The sequence below is a fragment of the Poromitra crassiceps genome (assembly GCF_964638095.1).
Source record: "Poromitra crassiceps genome assembly, chromosome: 12".
Classification (NCBI taxonomy): domain Eukaryota; kingdom Metazoa; phylum Chordata; class Actinopteri; order Beryciformes; family Melamphaidae; genus Poromitra; species Poromitra crassiceps.
Genome location: NC_139632.1, coordinates 9,059,331 through 9,083,472, shown reverse-complemented (window position 1 = coordinate 9,083,472; position 24,142 = coordinate 9,059,331). Strand labels below are relative to the sequence as shown.

General features: G+C 48.3%; 1 protein-coding gene across 1 annotated transcript in view; it reads left to right on the top strand.

Annotated features, from left to right (window-relative positions):
• Positions 1–1,597: 1,597 nt before the first annotated feature.
• dnajc6 (DnaJ (Hsp40) homolog, subfamily C, member 6) overlaps positions 1,598–24,142 on the top strand; it is a gene marked incomplete at its 5' end in the record, with an annotated part of 50,311 nt that continues 27,766 nt past the window's right edge. The window contains 2 exons of the mRNA XM_083648099.1: positions 1,598–1,799; positions 17,412–17,562. Of these exons, the coding sequence (XP_083504225.1) occupies positions 1,598–1,799; positions 17,412–17,562 (353 nt within the window). The remainder of the gene's footprint in view (positions 1,800–17,411; positions 17,563–24,142) is intronic.

The following is a 24,142-nucleotide window of genomic DNA, read 5'->3' as shown; positions in this document are numbered from 1 at the left end:
TACGATCACTATGTGAGAGAGTTGTACAGTAGCCCCTTTGCTAGCTGACGTCTTCACCTATGGGGCATGGAGCTGTGTGTGTAAATGTCACAGTCATCACCATCCACAATCGTGTGTTTGTTACAGCTCGGCTGGAAAATAAATGCTGTGAACCTGAGAGAAGTTGTAGCGTGGTTCTTCAGTCTGCTGTGGGTGAACCAGAAGGAGGGGTTACACATACATACATACATAACATCGCATATAAAAATACATTCAATGCACTAACATAGTATCACTATCAAATCACAAAAATACAATAAAAGGAATTAAATTCTCAAACAGTCATATCCTTAGTGTACATTACAGTAGGCCTATCTATATTTTAATGTAAACTTATTTCTTTTAGTCTTAATGCTGTTTTCAATTTCTTTTTAAAACTTATCTTACTGGTAATCTGTGTTAGATGTACTGGCAATTTGTTCCAATGTGACATGGCTCTATATAACACAGTTTTCTTCGCTGCATTTGTTTTTGGTAATGGCAGTATGAAATTTTCACCACAGGCATGTCTAGTATTATAATTGTGTCGATCATAAGTGCATGTTAGTTGTGAATACAAACAGATAGGTTCTCTTGAGATATAGATATTCCTAAGAAACAAGATCAGGCTGCAATCCAGTCTGTCTTCCACCTTCAACCACGACAGCTTGGTATGCATCCCTTCCACACTGTTTCTCATTGAGCAGTTCAGGGCCAGCCGTGCCGCTCTGTTCTGAGTGAGCTGGATCATATAGGGATAGGGAGGTGTATAGGGAGGTGTTTGTGGTGTTCAATAGTGAGTTCACAGTGACTGTATAGGCTACTTGATGTTATTTGTATTTATCATATGCCATGGTATCACTATGTCCATAATATCATATTTATTTGGAACAATCTGGGAATCCATCGGTTAAAAAAAATCTGTCTTGAGAGATTATATTTCTACATACACTTATAGCATAATTTTAGGAAACCGTAATTCTTATCTTATTATAGCATAATTCTTTTCATTCAAATCTTGTCTGCATCAGCTCTTTTTGTCAGCACGAATTTAACCCTATAGGTACCCTAAAGCCCAAACACTACCAGTGGAAAATTCGAGCTGCTCGTATTCACAAAGTGCTGCTTGGGATGTCGAAGTATTAGTGGAGGAATACCACTGTGTGTGGATGATGGGGTGGATTTTCCCTTTAAATCAGCCGGGGACTAACAGCGAGTCACAGCGACAGTAGGCTACAGTAGCGCGTCGTAGTAAAATGCGGTGCTGAGAAAAAGAGGAGGAGGAGATCGACTGATAGATGTAGCTAGAGAAAGAGAGAGAGAGAAGAGAGAGAAAAAGACAGAGACAGAAGAGAGGGAGAGAGACAGAGACAGAGAGAGACCAGGCTACCCGGTGGAATATTTATTTGATCCCACAGAGAAAGCAGAGGGGGATTCGTCGTCCTCCTCCTAGCTCCTGACGGTCGGACATGTGGATGCGGTGGCGCATTCAGTCGTAGCGGCTACCACGTTTTATTTTTTTGGGGGGGGGGGTTTATTCTTTTGTCTTTTTTTTATCGCTCTTTTCCGTTCTTCGGTAATGAGCTTGCTGGGCGCCTATAAGAAGAAGACCAGTTACGATGGCTATGAATCTTTGCAGTTGGTCGATAGCGGCGGAGATTGCTTCAGCAGCGGGGGAGGCAGCGGCAGCAGCAGGGCGCTCGGAGGCTGCACAGCGGCCACCCTTGGAGCGAAGGCAGGCCCGCTGAGAGAGGACGACTGCAGCACCATGGACAGCTCAGGTAACAGTATACTCTCCTCACCGCCCGGCGACGTGCATGTCCTGCTCTGCTGCTGTGTGGGAACTCCTTCCTATCTTACCCTACCCCGGCCCCCGTAACACATCCAGATCCGCATTTTACACCACCGAACTCCCCCATTTGATCAGATGCAGATTTAGCCGCATTTCAGAGTTTTAGTTGTGTTGACTTTATACAGAATTACGCAGGCCTGTAACAGGCGGGGAGGTGATCAGTAGTGAGGACAGCGAAACCTCAACAACACAGACAGGACTGATGCATTCTCTCATTGTCCTGTCAACAGTGAAAGTAGCCTAGTCAAGTCTCCCTATAACCCCCCCCCCCCCCAAGGCCTCCTAGTGCACTGGTTTTCAAAGTGGGGTCCAGAGACCCCCCAGGGGTCCTTCCTTGAGAGGATTCCAGGGCATCCCCAGCAAAAAGGGGAATTATTTATTTTCCACTATAATGCCATCCATAAGTAGTACAATGACAGAATGTATGACTATTTTGGTCATGGGTTTCATACAGTCTCTGTATAAAACATATAAAAGCAAAAAATCGTATCAGATGGGGGGGTCTGTGGTCTAATTTGTGTCAGTGTAAGAGGGGCCTTGACGTGAAAAAGTTTGGGAACCACTGGGCTGTGGCATGCAGAATGGAGAGGTGTTTTTGTTTTGTGTGCATGTGTTTTGAGTGTTATTACATGTGGCCTGTGTCAGTAAATAGCCTATGTATCTCCCATACATGCAAAAAATAATACATTTCACACGTTAGGCCTACTTTAGAATAACACATGTTAAAAGATTTCAAAAATATGCACAAAATGTCCAAAAATATAAGCAGACATAGATGACATTCATATGAATAATATTTTGAGTGGCAAAACAGTATTTTAGATAGCCTACTGGCAGGTTAATGTTGCCACCAGCACACCAGTTTCCACAATATATTTCAAATGAATGTAATCTACATGCGCACATACATTTATAACATTCTCTAAATGTGTCATATTCTGTAGTCCTATGACGTGTGTGTGTGTGTGTGTGTGTGTGTGTGTGTGTGTGTGTGTGTGTGTGTGTGTGTGTGTGTGTGTGTGTGTGTGTGTGTGTAAGCTTCAAATGTAAATCACTGTTGCTGCAGCCTACTATAGGATTTCCCTGTGTCAAATAACATCATTTGTTCGTCATAAATCCAACGATATTATAGGCTACATTCTGCATTCCTAGCAGACAGCAGAAATACAGACTGCCTAGCCTGACATTGCCAGGCCAATTTGCAAAATGTGAATGACCACAGAGCAAATAAAATCCTGAGCTTGCAGATTGGTCAGGTTCCCAGGCTCCAGACTCCCATCAATTGAGATGTTGCGTCAGCAGACCATGGATGATGGATTAGTGGCCTAATGTCTCAAATGAAAAAGCATCAAAACACGCAGCAAGTGTCACACAATATAATTTAAGTGATCTCTTTGCATTCAACAGTACATCATTCAGCCAGAAGAAAATCCCCTGCATGCTTCATTGAGCCTGGTCATAATAATAGATTTGTTTTGACACTTTTATTGAAATTGGGAAATCTCATTGAGAGTGTGTCCCTAGAGAGCGCCTTGTGCAGGGAATAAGGTTTACTGATACTACCAGTAGCCAGTTAGTCTCTTAGAACAGACGAGTTGGCTTCCGCAATTTTCAAATGCTTCCGCCATACCGTCTGTACTTCGTGGGGGAGAATCATGCACCAACCGGAATGGGAAGTAGAAAGGCGGGTTTTCCGCTCATTAGTCCAATCAGAATCGCAGAAAGGCGGGTCTTCCGCTCATTAGTCCAATCAAAATCCAATATGCCGCATTTTCGTGGACACACGTGTCGTGATTGGTCGGATTCCGTCGAACTTCTTTCCTGTCTGAAGGTTTTTTCCCAACTTCCTTGTGCATGTTATGGGGGTGTAACGTACAGACTGTATATAGCTGCATTCGCCGGATGTAGATGAGACAGTCTGTTTTAAGAGACCAGTAGCCAGTTAATGACGGCGAACCACTTCTACTGAAGTCACACTACTACTGAAGTCCCTCCCCTTTTTGGAATTAACTCCTCCACCGTGGGGCCGCTTTCAGCCATGCTTGTTATTGCTGTGCGTAAGCTACGCACGTAACGTACGTCATACTGTTACACAGCGCAACGGTGTGACATCATTACATCAACAAGTTGGAATATTGCCATTATCATGATATTAATTTTTGATTATATGAATATGAATTGTGCACCGGTATTATCGTGAACGATACAATATATGGCACACCCCTACTACTACTACTACTACTACATACTACTACTACTACTATTAATACTACTGCTATTATGAGTACTACCACTCCTACAGTACTACCGCTAGGGATGATAATAATACTACTAATAATAATAATAATAATAATAATAATAATAATACAGTAACAGTGCATGTTATTTATAACCTTTTTTTTGTCCTTTCAAAAGTTTAATAAATCATCTGGGCGCAGCAGCAACGAACGCCCCAGCCAACAGGCCTCCCCCAGCGTTCTTCAGCTGAAGAAGGGCTGTTGGCCGAAACGTCCAACGCCGCCGCGCGCAGATGACTCTCTTTTCCCCCAATATTTTATTTTGCAATTTTCAGAACATGAAAATGCTATTTGTATCCTAACTGTGTGTCGATGGTCATGACACCTGATTGGTTTTGGGAATAGGCAGCTGCAGAGTTGGGGCTCATTGGGAGGTTGCTTAGTCAGGGTGTTTCAGGTTTGGGGTGACTGCAGACTTACCCCCTTAGGGCCTGTGTCCACCTGGCGTCTTTTCCTCAGGTCCAGCGTCTATTTTCAATTGTTTCCAATGGGAGGAGAGCGTATGCGAGCGCACACGGACGTGTAGAGAAAGTGCAGAGCGCCCAGCGTCTTTTTTCGGCGTTTTTGTGCGCCGACTCCCAGCGCTTCCAGCTGAAAATATTTTAACTTTTCAGAAAGACGCTGGTGTCGGCTGCTCCTTTTCTGGTAACTAATCATATGGAAAAACTATCGCAACAGAGACAGAACGGCTCAATTGTGGGAGCAGATCGGCTAGACACTTAATATTTCTGGTGAGTGTTGTGCTTACTGCTTTTAATAGCGTAGCCTACCTGTGTTGTTAGCTTGCTAGCTGTCAGCTATCAAGCTGAACTAACGTTACTTGCAGACTGCTTCCTTGTATATTGTGCGCTGGGATCAGCATTCCCCAGCGCATTCCCAGCGTTTAACGTCGGAAAAAGACGCTAGGTGTACACAGGCCCTTATGCAGTAGGTAAGGCCCTCTCTGTAGAGCCCTCTCCATAGATAGAGCCTGGATCCTCCCTGTGTTCACTTCACTGCAGTGCACTCTGTGTGTGTGTGTGTGTGTGTGTGTGTGTGTGTGTGTGTGTGTGTGTGTGTGTGTGTGTGTGTGTGTGTGTGTGTGTGTGTGTGTGTGTGTGGAGTCAGCCAGCCTCCAGGGATGAGTGGGGGAGGAAGCGGGTCAAAGAGGAGAGGCGATGGGGGGAACTCCAGTCTCAGATGTCTGTCTGGCTAGCAGGCTCTTTGCAGTGTGTGTGTGTGTGTGTGTGTGTGTGTGTGTGTGTGTGTGTGTGTGTGTCGTGTGTGTGTGTGTGTGTGTGTGTGTGTGTGTGTGTGTGTGTGTGTGTGTGTGTGTGTGTCCATCTGTCCCATTCATCACACCAAGCCGGATATTGAGGGATCAACGTTGGGGATCTAGAAGGAGGCAGACAGCAGACACATTCAAACACACCATTGATCTCTCTGGCCATGGCTAGCTCTCTGTGTTGTTGATTTCTGTCTCTCTCTTCTCTGTGAGTGGCTGATCTCTCTCTCTCTCTCTCTCTCTCTCTCTCTGAGTGTCTGATCTCTCTCTCTCTCTCTCTCTCTCTCTCTCTCTTTCTCTCTCTGAGTGGCTGATCTCTCTTTATCTCTCTCTCTCCCTCTCTCTCTCTCTCTCTCTCTCTCTCTCTCCCTTCTCTGTGAGTGGCTGATCTCTCTCCTCTCTGAGAGTGGCTGATCTCTCTCCTCTCTATGAGTGGCTGATCTCTCTCTCCCCTCTCTGAGTGGCTGATTCTCTCTCTCTTTCTCTCTCTCCTCTCTGAGAGTGCCTGATCTCTCTCTCTTTCTCTCTCCCCCTCTCTGAGTGGCTGATCTCTCTCTCTCCTCTCTGTGAGTGGCCAATCTCTCTCTCTTTCCCCTCTCTGAGTGGCTGATCTCTCTCTCTCCCTTCTCTGTGAGTGGCTGATCTCTCTCCTCTCTGAGAGTGCCTGATCTCTCTGGCCGATTCTCTCTCTCTTTCTCTCTCCCCTCTCTGTGAGTGGCTGATCTCTCTCTCCCCCTCTCTGTGAGTGGCTGATCTCTCTCTCCCCCTCTATGTGAGTGGCTGATCTCTCTTCTCTCTCTCCCCCTCTCTGTGAGTGGCTGAACTCTCTCTCTCCCTCTCCCCCCCCCCTCTCTCTCCCCCTCTCTGTAAGTGGCTGACCTCTCTCTCTCCCTCTCCCCCCCTCTCTCTCCAAGTGGCTGATCTCTCTCTCTCCCTCTCTCCCCCTCTCTCTCCCCCTCTCTGTGAGTGGCTGAACTCTCTCTCTCCCCCCCCCCTCTCTCTCCCCCTCTCTGTAAGTGGCTGATCTCTCTCTCTCCATCTCTCCCCCTCTCTCTCCCCCTCTCTGTAAGTGGCTGATCTCTCTCTCTCCCCCTCCCTCTCCCCCTCTCTCTCCCCCTCTCTGTGAGTGGCTGATCTCTCTGGTGAGGCAGCTGCTGTACCAGCTGATAGAGACTGTATCAGAGAGCCTTCCCTGTTGTCTGCACTAGCAGGGCTTGTTATTGTAGCTTGCTCACAGGTCTGTGCACTCCCTCATCCATCTGGCTGCAGACAGGCAGGCACAAACATACACACGCGCACGCGCGCACGCACACACACACACACACACACACACACACACACACACACACACACACACACACACACACACACACACACACACACACACACACACACACACACACACACACACACACACACACACACACACACAGGCTAGCTAACAGACTGACAGGCAGGCAGGACAGGAAGACAGATACAGAGAGAGAGATAGAGAGAGAGAGAGATAGAGAGAGAGAGAGAGAGAGAGAGAGAGAGAGAGAGAGAAGGCAAGCATCTATGCAGGGGAGACAGACTCATGTGCATGAGTCATAACAGAGAAGCAAACGGACTCGGGTGCAACAATTCGCCTCATTCACACGGCGGCCATATTTGATGTAGTCATAGGCTACTCAGGGCGGCAAACGCTACATAGGAAACAACAAAGCAGATGGAACCAATAGGTTGAGGCGATGTCTCGTCATAGACGCTGGGCTATCTGGCTGGGGGCGTGGTCAGGGTGGGGTAAATCCCCCGTTCTATCCATTCAGCAGAGTAAGTATTTAGCTGCTAGTCCAGCCCAGGCAGACACGATCGGGGATTTAACCCCCGCAGTAAACGCACATCTGAACAGACGTCTATGTACCTGCTCTATATCCCCAATCCTGTAGTGTAGAGCCGCAGCACCGTCCTTTGGTGACGCAGCCCATTGAGATATTTGGGCGGTTTTACCCCACTCGCGCGCCAGCCGTATAACATTTTGTGGGCATTCCCACACATGCCGACTGTCTCTATAGGCAGACTCAACTGGTCTTTTTAAATCAGAAAAATTAACTCTAGCCTAATACACCAACCTGAGACACGAGCAGAGCTAGTAGGGCCCAATATACCCAAGAAGGTCCAAATCAAAGGCTACTGCAGATGGATTAAAGGGGAACCTCCATGATCTATTCTACACACCTGTTAGCTAATGCTATCAGCCACCTACTTCAGCTACTACTGTGAACAGGATATTTTCCCCAAAAAACTATAGGTCTAATTGTGGAGGTTGTAGTTCACTGGCTAAAGTCACCTGGCGTTATCTAGCAGACACAGCTAACAAACAATCCAACTGTCCAAGAAGCTCCACGAAGTTATGCATCTTATGGATATTACTAACGCTAAAGATCAACTGTAAATGCTGTCAATTGGTAAGAATTAGATCTGATTTGTATGGTAAATATAACATTAACAACATAAAGTAGTTGCTTTTAACATGACATTAGCACTAGCTTAACATTGTGGAGAGGTGAACCATCAGGTGTCCAGGTCTTCCCTTCAGCACCATGGATGCTATTTCAGTCCGGTTGCTGTAATCTACAGTATGAATGGGACCATGCCAGGTATTTTAGCCTCCAGCTCTGCTCAGCCCTCCACAATGTGGAAGGGAAATGTAATCATGCCTTGCAAATTCTGGTGTTTGCTTATATTTTGATTCGAGTGAAAGCATCCTCTCTCTCAATGTGATGAATATCCAAAGCAAAACATATCTATGGCCAAATCAGGTATGGGCTGTATGTATCTTCAGCAGTCTGCTCAACACCATCATGTTCTCACAGTCCAATGGTACTGCGATCAGAGGGATCATCAGACACTTTATGAACTTACTTGCTATAGGACCGTTCAGGACAGCTCTCGTACAGGAGAGCTGCTTTATTGACGGGACTTGAATGATAGATGGAGAGATGGAGAGATGATAGATGACCTGGAGAGATGATAGCTGGACTGGAGAGATAGGTTGACCAAATGACAAATGTAGCCTTGCCTTGGGACTCTGGTCCAGTGAGGAATACAGTACTTGTACTTTTGTCATTGTGTTGTCTCTCCATAAGTTGGCTTTTCCCCGAGCCATGTCGTTTAAAAGTAGGCCAAGCATTTTTATATGAAATCAAACTAAACTGAAGAGTAATTGACTATATAGAGCTATTTATATGAAAAAAAAGAAGATAGAATTCCGGCCCTTTTATATGACATTATATTTGAATGTTTCAGTGTCATCTTGCACCTGCAGTACCGCACGTCTGCCACTGCCAGTGTGTGTACGGCCCTCCCAGCCTGTAGGGGGCCTTGCTTGCTATTCAAGGCAGTAGACTGCTCCTTCAGTTAGGCTGGAGTAGATGATTCATCATAGACTCCTGGTGTCAGCATGCTGCATCTATAATCAAGCAGCTTAGAGGTGACAGGGTTGCAGGTCCAGGACACAACCAAGCTCACGTCAATCAGGAGAGACTAGTGAATGAATAAAGTGATGTTTATTACAATAGCAGAATGATGATGCATTACACAATGAATAATGAGAATTAAGTGTTTCAATAAGTCTTTGGCGCTTAGAAGTTAACACCACAAGGAGATAAGAGATCGAGAGCAGCCAGATATACGTACTGTATCCCCCAGCGGAGTCTAGATACTGGTGGTGCTGATGATCTGAGACTGATGAGTGTGGGGTGTGCAGGAACAGCAGCAGTAGGAGAGGGCAGGCTGAGGAGGATAAAAACATGATTTAAAAGGGACAGCAGCCATGTGATTGGCTTACAATGGAGGCAATGTGATAGGCTTACAATAGAGGTGTGAGGGGGAGTGTGGTGATGTGTCACTATACCATTGGATAGATGAGAACAGCAGGCTAACAGCTGATTATTCCATTGATTCCTGGAAGTGGCCAGGCTTGATTTGAGCGTGGGAACAAGATAGGGGTAGGATGAAAGTAGAAGTGAACTGGAAGCGTTAATGTGCAGATTATAGTCTTCCTGATTGAAACTCTGTTAGAACTTCACTAGTCAGGGATCTAGTGCAGTGCAGTGTGCACGTGTGTGTGTGTGTGTGTGTGTGTGTGTGTGTGTGTGTGTGTGTGTGTGTGTGTGTGTGTGTGTGTGTGTGTGTGTGTGTGTGCGCATGCGTGCGTGCGTGTGTGTGTGTGTGTGTGTGTGTGTCTCCACACCTCCAAATGCACCCACTCCACAAGTTGGCAGCTTCTGGTCCGGCATTGTGACAACAGCAATTCGAGCCAATGAGCGCTGATGGGGACTAAGGATTAGCCAATCAGCGGCAATAAACGATGCAACGGGTGGACGGGATGAACGCCGTTATCAGGCTGTCAAGTGCACCAAGCCTAACAACAATGTCGACCGATAGATGAGATAGACGCTGCCATCGAGGCTGTTTTAAATCGATTAAAAGTACCACTTACTTTTAAAATCCAAACGGCACCCTGCTGTGAAGGCACCCTGCTGTGAAGGCACCCTGCTGTGAAGGCGTTCATTCAAAGGAGAGGTTTCTTTTTGCGTTCTCCCCATTGGATTATATTCAGGCCGACACCTTGTTGCTCTCTAGTGATTGGTTAGGGAAATCCAATCCCCCCTTGGGGGAATCCCCCCACAGAGATCAGTTAGAGTGGAGGTAACAGACTGAAGAAGGAAATGGAGTGTAACAAGTTGACAATTCAGTCTGATATGAGGCTATATCTCCCCCCCTCCACCCCCTCATTCTTCCTCCCCTTCTCTCCCACCTCATGTCCTCCCAATCCTGCCCTCAGTCATCCTCTCTCTCTCTTCCTCTCTCTCTCTCTCCCTCCCACTCTCCCGGCATCTCTCTCTCTCTCCCTCTCTCTCTCTTCCTCTCTCTCCCTCTTCCTCTCTCTCCCTCTCTCTCTTCCTCTCTCTCTCCCCCCCCCCCCTCTCTCTCTCTCTCTCTCTCTCTCTCTGGGTCATTGCGATGAAAGCGGTAGGAGCCGGAGGAGGCAGCTCAGGAAGGAGGAGGGGAGGAGGTAGGAGGGGCAGGGAGATGCTTAGAGGGGCAGTCCTGTTTGTGGGACAGCTCTCTCTCTCTGTAGTGGGGAAGTCTCTGTTCCTCCACCGGTGTTAACCCCTTCAGCTACCTCTATATCTGTGCCGGTATCAAAGACAATTGGTCAGATGTAGCTTTGGCCCACTTACACAGCTCAGATTCCAGGTTTTTCATGTCACACTCCCTGACATTGTACAGGGACAGTGTCCTCACTCAATATGACCCAGTGTCCTCACTCCATATGACCCAGTGTCCTCACTCAATATGACCCAGTGTCCTCACTCAATATGACCCAGTGTCCTCACTCAATATGACCCAGTGTCCTCACTCAATATGACCCAGTGTCCTCACTCAATATGACCCAGCAGTGTCCTCACTCAATATGACCCAGTGTCCTCACACAATATGACCCAGTGTCCTCACTCCATATGACCCAGTGTCCTCAGTCAATATGACCCAGTGTCCTCACTCAATATGACCCAGTGTCCTCACTCCATATGACCCAGTGTCCTCACTCCATATGACCCAGTGTCCTCACTCCATATGACCCAGTGTCCTCACTCAATATGACCCAGTGTCCTCACTCAATATGACCCAGTGTCCTCACTCCATATGACCCAGTGTCCTCACTCCATATGACCCAGTGTCCTCACTCCATATGACCCAGTGTCCTCACTCAATATGACCCAGTGTCCTCACTCAATATGACCCAGTGTCCTCACACAATATGGTCGGCCTGGTTAAGTGAAGGTTAAATAATAAACGTTAGTCTAGGTCTAGGATACAGTAGTAAATACATGAAGGGTAAAGTAAGTTCAACCACGCAGGCTGTCTACCTTTGCTGCACGTTCTCCTCTCACTCTGTTTCTCTTTCCAAGCCTTGGCTTGGGCATGTTTTCATTTCAGTTGGAGGACTACATGTTCTTAGCCTGATATTCAGACTGAATTGTCAACTCGTGAACTCATTTCCAACTCCACAGCTCTGTGGAGTGGTCGAGACTTCCAAGGCTAACATGGTCCATGGAGCACCAGTGTGAGGAAATTCTAAGACCTCTTGAGCTTATGAAACCCTTTTAAAGCTGAAAACAAGGCCTGTTTTCTTGGTTCCTGATAAGAGGTTTTCACCTGATAGTGACATGTTTGTGTCTGTTTGTTATATGTATATGTGGGGAAAGCTATTAGCTTTTGATTTGATTCATTGCTTTTAATTTGCTTTAAATTTTTAATGAACAAGTTGTGTCCATTTAAAAATGCTCAGTACAGACATTCCTTATTATAGGCAAGGCCTGATTTAATTGACACATCTTTATTGCCAGAGGCAATTTTGTAAAGTTATTTGGATCTCACCTGTTTGGTTTCAATAAGAATAGGATTTATTCCTGGATGCACTCGTAATCAGTGCATCCAGACGTGAAAGGTCTAAATTTGGAGTTCAGCAAAGAGCTGTGTCAAATGGAGCGGGAAGGTGTTGACTTTTGAAGAGACGAGGGAGGACAGGATGGAAGGAGAGAATGAAGGAAGGAAGTAAAGGGTAAAGAGAGGAGGACGTGTTCATGTTTGTGATGGAGCAAGGAAGAGAGAGAAAACCAGAGAGAGAAAGATAGAAAGAGTGTTTCTCTATGTGCGATTACTCTAGAATATTTGTATCAGCAGCCGATCTACACTGATATATACACAGTATATTCACTCAGAGATTGTGTGCGTGTGTGTGTGTGTGTGTGTGTGTGTGTGTGTGTGTGTGTGTAAATGTGAATTTGTGCAGTAGACATCAGTCCAGAATGTATCTGTCCCTTTGTATGTTACTTTTAAAATAAAAAATGTGATTTTCTCAGTTAAATACATATGAAATGGGTATTGGGAAATTAGAGACACTCAGGGCTTGTGTCAGGTTCATGTGCAGAGATGGCAGCTTTCTGGTTTGCCAATATATTATATACCCTTTACCCATGACCAAAGCGTCTATACGTTAACAGCCACCTCAACACAAGTTTCAACACAAGCTGTGAGCCACTCAGCTGATTTGTTCAATTAGATTTAAATCTCAGAATGTCCCTTTAGTGCAGGGACTCTAAAACCTTTCCCAAGCATGGGATTTTTGAACACATTGCTTTCCATATGTGAACATGTGACATTTCCTATTTCCCATGTGGAAATGATATTTACACATGTCCATGTGAAATTAAGTTTCACCATACGAATTGAAATGTCCACATCAGAAGTCACTTTTTTGTAAAGGACTGCTAGACTGAGTCTAGTCTCTCCCCACACTCAAATATTACATTGATTCACTGCGCTCTGCATACTACATAAGTGAGTCTGTGCCACTTCACAGCCACTGCTGGTTTTTGAAGGCGGGTTGAAATTGAATGAGTGACAGGTCGTAGCACCCCTGAGAGAGAGCGGTTCGAAAATTGAGCTGCGCCTCCCGTGTCGTCTGATCGCAAAGTCGTTACTGATTGGGGAAGACTGAATCCATCACTGGCATGTCACTGGCCAAGTGAACGGTTCCCTCCCATAACCAGCCGGCTGAGGGAAAGTTTCCCAGACCCAGAGAGAGATCTGCAGCATGCAGTAACGTAGTGTATCAGCGTAAGAACTCTCATGGGTCTGGCGTTGAGACTAGACTGAGACAGTCTGTCCTCACTTGACAAGGAGAAAAATAGGTTTTGATCCTGGACGAGACTCAATTGATCAGAGTTGAAAAGTTGAGCACCTGCTGCCATCGACCAGATAAGCTATCAGGTGGTGGTGCTGTAGCTGCTGTGCAGGGATGGATTGTGGGGAGAGAAACAGAGAGATCGTCAGACCAGAAGGATGCTGACTCAGATAGGACAGTTGGGTCTGCTCCATTACTCTTTAGAGTACACACACATGCACGCACGCACGCACGCACGCACGCACACGCACACACACACACACACACACACACACGCGCGCGCGCACGCACGCACGCACACGCACGCACACGCACGCACACTAGGAAACAGTTCAGTCCAGATGGTATGCATTTTATTGTGTGTTCTGTCTTTGCATCTCACTCTCTCTCCCTATCTACACTGTATACGCAGTTGGACTCGTATACAGTTGGACTCTTTTTACATTTTCAATTTTCTGTTCTCTTGTACATTTTATTTCCATATTAAACCATTCACAGAGTTTCATTATCGGAAACTCTGTGCATGGTTTAGCCCGGCATCTCTCGGCCTGTCTCGGAGGGGAGTCCCCAGACGGGGGTCCGCTGCTGTGGCCTGGTGGGTGGGCCCGTCCCCCGCGTGGCCTGCTCTCACGCTCTCAGTCACTATGCTGGTGGCTGGGGGCTGGGGGGGCGGGTCGCGTGGGGGCTGGGTCCGCCTGGGCCGCAGCAATTGGCCCCTAGCACAACGACCTCACAAGGTTCCTCCTCAGCCAAGTCACTGGGGCAATCCATGCGGCGATCCATATGGTGGAAAGGTTTTCTTGCGTTCACTGGGGGTGAGGGGGTGCCGCTGTGTCCCGGCCTGGCCTTCCCTCCCACGCCATATGTGGGCGGGGGCCGGGTCGGGGGGCATCGGTGCTCTTCATCACTGGTCGAGGGCTGCCGGTTGGTTTAGAACAGCTTAGGTAGGCGATAGATTAGCTACAGCCTAAGGCTGACCTGTTAGTGTTCAGGCTAAAATCAGACTAGAGCAGGGTAGGATAGGCCAGATTAGGCTGTAGATTAGCTAGATACTATGTCCCAGTTAGCTCTGGTTAATGCTTAGAGTAGTCAGTTGTCTGATCTTCTCCCCCCCCCCTCTCTTTCCCCCTTTCCCCGCTTCTTCCCTTCTTCCCCCTTCTTGTTCTCCTCTCTTTCCATGCTCTTTCCTCCCCCACATCCCACCGCCCCCCCCTCCCTTCTCCTGCTCTCTCCTCATTCTCCCCCCCTCTGCTCCTTCCTCTTCCTCCTCTTCTCCCCTATTTTCCTGAATCCCTGCCACTTCCTGCTCTCCCTTCTCTCACATTCCCCCTGCTCTCCTTCCCCTGCACCCTCCCACCCCTCCTTCTCTGCCTCTCTGTCCTCCCCCCTCTCTCACATTCCCCCTGCTCCCCTCCCCCTGCACCCTCCCACCTCTCCTTCTCTGTCCTCTCCTCCTCCACATTTCCCATTTTCCCCCCACCCTCGCCCTAATCCGGGCCCGTATCCTACTCCCTCCCTCCACCCTAGACCCTACCTCTACTCTCTGTCCTCCCCCCTCTCTCACATTCCCCCTGCTCTTCTTCCCCTGCTCTCCTTCCCCTGCACCTCTACTCTCTGTCCTCCCCCCTCTCTCACATTCCCCCTGCTCTCCTTCCCCTGCACCCTCCCACCTCTCCTTCTCTGTTCTTTCCTCCTCCACATTTCCCATTTTCTCCCCACCCTCGCCCTAATCCGGGCCCGTATCCTACTCCCTCCCTCCACCCTAGACCCTACCTCTACTCTACCTCCCCTGTACCCTCACATTCCCACTGCTCTCCTTCCCCTGCGCCCCCCCACCTCTCCTTCTCTGTTCTCTCCTCCTCTCTGCCCTCTCCTCCCTCTCACTTCCCCCTGCTCTCCCTCCCCTGCACCCTCTCCTTCTCTGTTCTCTCCTCCTCCACATTTCCCATTTCTCCCCACCCTCGCCCTAATCCGGGCCCGTATCCTACTCCCTCCCCTCCCTCAACCCTAGACCCTATCCCTACCCTGGTTCTCCCTCCCCTGCACCCTCATCTCTCCTCCCCTGTTCTCTCCTCCTCCACATTTCCTATTTTCTCCCCACCTCCCCCCTCTCCTCCCTCCCTCCCTCCACCCTAGACCCTACCTCTACTCTACCTCCCCTGTACCCTTCCACCTCTCCTTCTCTGTTCTCTCCTCCTCTCTGTCCTCTCCCCTCTCTCACATTCCCACTGCTCTCCTTCCCCTGCGCCCTCCCACCTCCCCACATTTCCTATTTTCTCCCCACCTCCCCCCTCTCCTCCCTCCTCCCTCTCCCTCCCTCCTCCACTCTCCTGTTTTCTTCAAATGTTCAAATGTTATCTTTATTCTGTATATTCTTGTTATTGTGTGTTAGCTAGAATCAGCTAGACATACTTTCTGTGAAGCCCTCTGAGACATGCTTGTGAATTAGGGCTATATAAATAAACTTGACTTGACTTGACTTGACTTTATCAGTCATTCCCAAGGACTGGGTCGCAGGAAATTTTATTTGGGTCGCCAAATAAATTAGTAGTCGTTATCAGTTTGTTGTACTGATGAGAGGAAAATATAAAGTACTTAACGTGTGTACTGTATGTTTTCAATAACACATGCATAAAACAAAGTTGTGATTTATTATCAAACATATATCTCTTCGAATTGGCTGATTAAAGTGGCAGAAATCCTTGTGGTAGAAATCTTAATATAGCAGTAAAGAATAATAATCTGGGATTTAATTGACTCTCTCATTCTGTCTGTGGGAAAGAACATGTTTTTTTTGCTGAGAAAACTTCTCAGAGAGATAAGCACGAAGTAAGCTTCTGGTTGTTCCCCGATGTATCAAAAAATGTTCCTCATGTTGCATCATTGTAACATGTTCAAATAAGAACTACAGTTTTCTATTGTTTTCATTCTATGACAAACAAAATGTTATCTGACCTCCCACGTCAGCAATGTTCCAATATAAAGACATGAGACAATTCTAATTCTAATTGGTTCTAATAGTTGTAGGGTAGTAGTTTGTATGTTTGCCATAATGTTTCCTATAAGTCTACTTTCAGAGCCAGTTATAATTATTAAGTTATTACTAAAAACCAATGGGCTAATCGAATCAGAGGCAATTATGTAATATGCTAAGAAGTAGGCAGGCTAGATACATTTATTATATCATGTTACATTTACAACCGGCCCTTTGAGGGCAACCATAATGCTGATGTGGCCTGGCATGAAATGGAGTTTTGACACCCCTGCTCTACGGCTTATACGAGGGATCAGCGTGACGTCACCCACAAGACCACAAAACACCCGCAACCGTGGCAGTTACTTAGTATGAGTTGTGCCAAACAAACGTTAATATCTCAAAAACTAGACATCACATCGCTTATATTTTGACATTCGGAGTGAGAGCAGAAGTAGCTCAAGAGTTTGATGTATAATATATGCATGTTTACTAGTTTTTAAAAAGTAAACAACATAGATAGAGTGAGAGACTCACGGCTGACTCCATAGTGTCTCATTACCGTTTCCAACCAGTGAACGCGGTTTGTTGACCAAAATGCTGCTGGGCTGATCCCTCGTATAGTAGCCTAGTTAATGCTTCGATTTTTCCATCCTTTTTGTCCCTGTCTCCTCTTGCTTATACATACACTGACACTCCATTTACACCTGCTTTTTAAATGCATCTGGATCAGTTATCTGGATAATGGTGGCATTTAAAAAAACAGGTGTAAATGGGTGTGAGAGCTAACTGGAGTCAAATTCCTTGTCAATAAAGCTGAATCTGATTCTGATTCTAGTCCATCATTCCTTCAAATCCACCATGTTTACTCCGTATGTTGTGCAGTGACTCATACGTTTAATCACTGTGTCAAATGAAAACCTCTAAACTCCACTTCAGGTGAAGGATCACACATACTGTAATAGTCACTGTGTACAGTCATGTCCAGAAGGCATGGGCACCTCATTTGAATCAAGTCTCACCCAAGTGAAATATGAGGTTTACATTCAACATTGACATCTGTCATTGCATGTGCATGGAAGTCTGTGTGTATCTGTCTGCATCCTCAGTGTGTGTCTTTCTCTTTTTGTGTGTGTGTGTGTGTGTGTGTGTGTGTGTGTGTGTGTGTGTGTGTGTGTGTGTGTGTGTGTGTGTGTGTGTGCCCGCGCTGTGCGTGTGTGCGTGCGCGTTGTGTGCATGTGTGTTTTCCTCTGGCTTCTGATTGGCTAAAGGTCCTCAATCCCCAGATATGGACGGTAACTACGGTGGAGGGCTGTTGGACATGGTGAAGGGAGGAGCTGGGAAGTTCTTCAGCAACTTCAAAGACAACCTGAAGGACACGCTGAAAGACACCTCCACCAAGGTCATGCACCAGGTCGCCACGTAAGTGACCGCATCTTTTTCCTTCAAAACGTTGTTATAAACTTGAACCTTATTCTTAATCCAAACCACAAATAGAAAGCAAACAACATTTGATATTTTACTTGTTGACATTATTGAGTATTTACGGATATTTGGATATATGGATATCTTTGTGTCATTTTCACTGACACCATTTATTAGGATTTCAGACATAGTGGATGGTGTGGTTGGGACCTCTGTATTAAGGGAAGAGACTGACATGGCACCTGGCTGTGATATTTACCCTGATATCTGAGACTGGTGCCAAATACTCTATATGGCTCAAACAACGATATGTTTCAGAGTGAAGCCTTTACATTTGAAAAGGGAAAGATGGGATTTACAAAGAACTAGAAACATAATAATGATTGTGAATGATCACGCCGATGAGTTACAGTTCAGTAAGACAGTGGTTCAGGTCAAATAATGTTCATTAATTTTAGATGACGCTGATGAACGATGACCTTTCCCCTTTAAATGACACACGATCACGACGTAAAGTAAGTCAGCGACACAGATGTAGAAGTGACGTGGAGCTAGCCGCCGAGTCGAGCTGGGACAGGGAGGAGAGGAAGGGGCGAGGGAAAGATGGAGGCAGCAGAGTCTGGCACGACTCGCTCCTCACACAGGCGTCTGCACAGGATGGCACAAAGGGCCCTCTGTATTGTCAGAATCGCACACAAACACACACACACACACACACACACACACACACACACACACACGTACATGCACACACCAAAACACACACACGCCTCCCCTCCTCCCACAATTGACTCAGCAACTTCTCCCTCCTCTCCTCTCCTCTCCTCTCTGCTGCTCATGTCTTGGCAAACTCCCACTCTCCTATCCCGGTTCTTGCTTGGTGTTCTGAGCCGGGCTGGCCTCTCATCTGGGCTCCATGGTTCCTCCTCCTCCTCCTCCTCTGTTCTCTGTCGATCTCTCCTGAGTCCCATGCTCAATTATTCATGGAACTTCATTGTGCCAAATAGCCAGCGCACTGCCGATACACAAGGATTCATTTCAGCAGGGCGCTGCGTGTGTCGGTGGTGGTGTGTGCGTGTGCGTTTACATACGCGTGTGTTTATACGTGTGTATGAGTGGGTGGGGCGTTGGGGGAATGCTACAGCCAGAGATATTATATTACTATAGATGGGTCACCGCAGGCTCCGCCAATTCTAACAAATGGTAGCAGCAAGTCTCCTGAATGGGCGTGGTCAACCATTGACTCATACCAACGTTCGTGACAACTCGGACCGCCGACAAAAATGGGTTCCGACCTGTAAAAAGTGAATTGAACGGTCGTTCAGGCCGGAATTACAGCTCGGAAATTCGGGTATCATCCAGAGCTCCGGTTTCTCCGAGTTGACGTCACAGCCACATCAAAATGGCAACTTGCATCGCAATCACAGAATTATTATAAAGACGTTTGTTGACGTCTTAACACACAATTTGAGGTCTTAATTATGTAATGTTAACGTTTCATATGTGTTTGTGTCATCTGTGTTTCGCTCGGTGTGAAATTCAGCATTCAGCATGTTCGGTTAGCATTGTTCGCTACCATGCTAACGCGGGTTGCTATAGCAACAGTTTGGTTTCCCCCACCCCCCGAGCGGGAGGTGCAGCGTGAACGCAAATGTGTCCGGGCCGGAGGTTCCGTGTTGAAACTTACGGCGGTCGGAGTTGTCTTGAATGCCGTAACAGAACTGCCGAAAAGTCTCCTAAGTGGGCGTGTCCGTGGAAAACCACGGGCAAAACCCACGTGACAAAATGACAGGAAGTGAGTTGAAGTTGGGCCGTCTTGCACGAATTCCATCATGTGACAGAGTTCAGTAAAGACCCTGATGGATATTCTGAGGATCGAGGTGTATCCCCTGGTTCATAATAGTCCTCCTAGAACAGTGGTTCTCAACTGGTGTAGCCTCAGGACCCACTATTTTCCTTGTCATGAAGTCGCGACCCAAATTTCAGATTTTTTTTTAAACCACTCAAATTTATTGCACAAAAAATAGTGCATTAATTTAATACACAATGCCTTCATGCACTGTTATAAACCTCAAATGAACCAAAAAGTGCAACAGAAGTGCAACTAGGGCTAAAAACCAATTGAAATAAGGCAGACTTGAATTACAGGCAAGTCAAACTGGTCATGCTCAGAAAGTCTTATTTGAACTGTATGAAATATGAAATAAAAGGCAGACTTATCTTGAATTACATGCCTATATGTTTTTAAACAAGTTAATAATAATAATAAAACAAGTTAACCTGGTCATGCTAATCCAGTTTCAATAGTCTGAATTTAACTAATATGAAATAAAAAGGCAGACTTTTCTTGAATCACAGGCAGGCTATATGCTTTTTAGTTAAACTGGTCATAACTTTTAATTAAACTGGGGCCATGCTAATCCAGTTTCAATCATCTGAGTTGAACTAAAATTAAATATGAAATGAAAAGGCAGACTTCTCTTGAATTACAGGCAGAGCATATGCTTCAGCTAGTTAAACAAGTAAAACTGGTCAGGCTAATCCAGTTTCAATAATCTGAATTTAACTCAAATGAAATATGTAAAAAAAAAAAAAAAAAAAAAAAAAAATCGGGCCAATGTCCGCGACCCAATCAAAACGGCCCCGCGACCCACCTTTGGGTCGCGACCCACCAGTTGAGAAACGCTGTCCTAGAAGACAAGAAATCTCATTAGTCCAGCCTATCCATTTATCTTCTAGCTAGTTGTTCGCATTAACAAATGGTCACACGCCACAGGAACGCATCAGTATTATCGTCATCAGTGTGCGTCAATCAGTCAAAAGGTTCCTAACTACCTGACTTGTTGGAGTAAACAGGGGTTCTGCAGCAGAGCGACCCTGTGTGACTTCTTCAAACGAGTGGGCCGGCCCGTTTGACAGACCACAGCAGCAGGAATGCATTTGTAAATATTCCCCTGAGTCGAGTGCGCTCTGGCTATAAGGCAATATAGCCCTCTGTGTCGTTAAGCAGGCTCTGGCTATAAGGCAATATATATATATTGTGTCGTTAAGCAGGCCCTGTTTATACACTCCATTCTCCACGTGTTCCTTCCTGCTTCTGTCTCATCTGTATTCAAGGCGAAGGGCCGGAGCTGAATTATTTAAAACAGCTCACTTGTTTGTTTACCTGACTGGAGGGGAATTTGCAGGGAGACCAACAGTGTGTCCCTCTGTCTGTGAGCAACACAAGACAGTGTGTCCCTCTGTCCTCTGTCTGTGAGGAACACAAGACAGTGTGTCCCTCTGTCTGTGAGGAACACAAGACAGTGTGTCCCTCCTGACAGTGTGTCCCTCTGTCTGTGAGGAACACAAGACAGTGTGTCCCTCTGTCTGTGAGCAACACAAGACAGTGTGTCCCTCTGTCCTCTGTCTGTGAGGAACACAAGGCAGTGTGTCCCTCTGTCTGTGAGGAACACAAGACAGTGTGTCCCTCTGTCCTCTGTCTGTGAGGAACACAAGGCAGTGTGTCCCTCCTGACAGTGTGTCCCTCTGTCTTTGAGGAACACAAGACAGTGTGTCCCTCTGTCTGTGAGCAACACAAGACAGTGTGTCCCTCTGTCTGTGAGCAACACAAGACAGTGTGTCCCTCCTGACAGTGTGTCCCTCTGTCTTTGAGGAACACAAGACAGTGTGTCCCTCTGTCTGTGAGCAACACAAGACAGTGTGTCCCTCTGTCTGTGAGCAACACAAGACAGTGTGTCCCTCTGTCTGTGAGCAACACAAGACAGTGTGTCCCTCTGTCTGTGAGGAACACAAGACAGTGTGTCCCTCTGTCTGTGAGGAACACAAGACAGTGTGTCCCTCTGTCCTCTGTCTGTGAGGAACACAAGACAGTGTGTCCCTCTGTCCTCTGTCTGTGAGCAACACAAGACAGTGTGTCCCTCTGTCTGTGAGGAACACAAGACAGTGTGTCCCTCTGTCTGTGAGGAACACAAGACAGTGTGTCCCTCTGTCTGTGAGCAACACAAGACAGTGTGTCCCTCTGTCTGTGAGGAACACAAGACAATGTGTCCCTCTGTCTGTGAGGAACACAAACAAGACAGTGTGTCCCTCTGTCTGTGAGCAACACAAGACACTGGACAGTATGTCCCTCTGTCTGTGGGCAACACAAGACAGTATGTCCCTCTGTCTGTGAGCAACACAAGACAGTGTGTCCCTCTGTCTGTGAGGAATACAAGACAGTGTGTCCCTCTGTCTGTGAGGAACACAAGACAGTGTGTCCCTCTGTCTGTGAGGAACACAAGGAAGTGTGTCCCTCTGTCTGTGAGGAACACAAGACAGTGTGTCCCTCTGTCTGTGAGGAACACAAGGCAGTGTGTCCCTCTGTCTGTGAGGAACACAAGGCAGTGTGTCCCTCTGTCTGTGAGGAACACAAGACAGTGTGTCCCTCTGTCTGAGCAACACAAGACAGTGTGTCCCTCTGTCTGTGAGGAACACAAGACAATGTGTCCCTCTGTTTGTGAGGAACACAAACAAGACAGTGTGTTCCTCTGTCTGTGAGGAACACAAGACAGTGTGTCCCTCTGTCTGTGAGGAACACAAGGCAGTGTGTCCCTCTGTCTGTGAGGAACACAAGACAATGTGTCCCTCTGTCTGTGAGGAACACAAGGCCGCGTTGCGATGGAGTCTGGAGGGCTGTTCTGCTTTTTGGTGAAAGGCACAGTGTCCTTGGTCTTCACCCAGACTAGCTGCCCCCCCCCCGCCCCCTCCCCCCTCCGACTCACCAAACCCAGCAGACACATTCACCCCTCCCCCCCCGCCTCACCAAACCCAGACTTATTCACCCCTCCCCCCCCCCCCCGCCTCACCAGACACATTCACCCCCCCCGCGCCTCACCAAACCCACCAGACACATTCACCCCCCCCCGCGCCTCACCAAACCCACCAGACACATTCACCCCCCCCCGCGCCTCACCAAACCCACCAGACACATTCACCCCCCCCTGCACCTCACCAAACCCACCAGACACATTTACCCCCCCCCCGCGCCTCACCAAACCCACCAGACACATTCACCCCCCCCTGCACCTCACCAAACCCACCAGACACATTTACCCCCCCCCCGCGCCTCACCAAACCCACCAGACACATTCACCCCCCCCCGCGCCTCACCAAACCCACCAGACACATTCACCCCTCCCCCCCGCGCCTCACCAAACCCACCAGACACATTTACCCCCCCCCGCGCCTCACCAAACCCACCAGACACATTCACCCCCCCGCGCCTCACCAAACCCACCAGACACATTCACCCCCCCCCCCGCGCCTCACCAAACCCACCAGACACATTCACCCCTCCCCCCCGCGCCTCACCAAACCCACCAGACACATTTACCCCCCCCCCGCGCCTCACCAAACCCAGCAGACACATTCACCCCCCCCCCCGCGCCTCACCAAACCCACCAGACACATTTACCCCCCCCCCGCGCCTCACCAAACCCACCAGACACATTCACCCCCCCCGCGCCTCACCAAACCCACCAGACACATTTACCCCCCCCCCCGCGCCTCACCAAACCCACCAGACACATTCACCCCCCCCTGCGCCTCACCAAACCCACCAGACACATTCACCCCCCCCCCGCGCCTCACCAAACCCACCAGACACATTCACCCCTCCCCCCCGCGCCTCACCAAACCCACCAGACACATTCACCCCCCCGCGCCTCACCAAACCCACCAGACACATTCACCCCCCCCCGCGCCTCACCAAACCCACCAGACACATTCACCCCTCCCCCCCGCGCCTCACCAAACCCACCAGACACATTTACCCCCCCCCGCGCCTCACCAAACCCAGCAGACACATTCACCCCCCCCCCCCGCGCCTCACCAAACCCACCAGACACATTTCCCCCCCCCCCCGGGCCTCACCAAACCCACCAGACACATTCACCCCCCCCCGCGCCTCACCAAACCCACCAGACACATTTACCCCCCCCCCGCGCCTCACCAAACCCACCAGACACATTCACCCCCCCCTGCGCCTCACCAAACCCACCAGACACATTCACCCCCCCCGCGCCTCACCAAACCCACCAGACACATTCACCCCTCCCCCCCGCGCCTCACCAAACCCACCAGACACATTCACCCCCCCCGCGCCTCACCAAACCCACCAGACACATTCACCCCCCCCCGCGCCTCACCAAACCCACCAGACACATTCACCCCCCCCCGCGCCTCACCAAACCCACCAGACACATTCACCCCCCCCCGCGCCTCACCAAACCCACCAGACACATTCACCCCCCCCCCGCGCCTCACCAAACCCACCAGACACATTCACCCCCCCCCGCGCCTCACCAAACCCACCAGACACATTCACCCCCCCCGCGCCTCACCAAACCCACCAGACACATTCACCCCCCCCCCCCCCGCGCCTCACCAAACCCACCAGACACATTCACCCCCCCCCCCCCCCGCGCCTCACCAAACCCACCAGACACATTCACCCCCCCCTCCCCCGGCTCTTTCTTTCTCACTGTTGTTTTGTTCCAGCTGACCTCTCTCACACTCATATTTTCCTTTTTGTTTG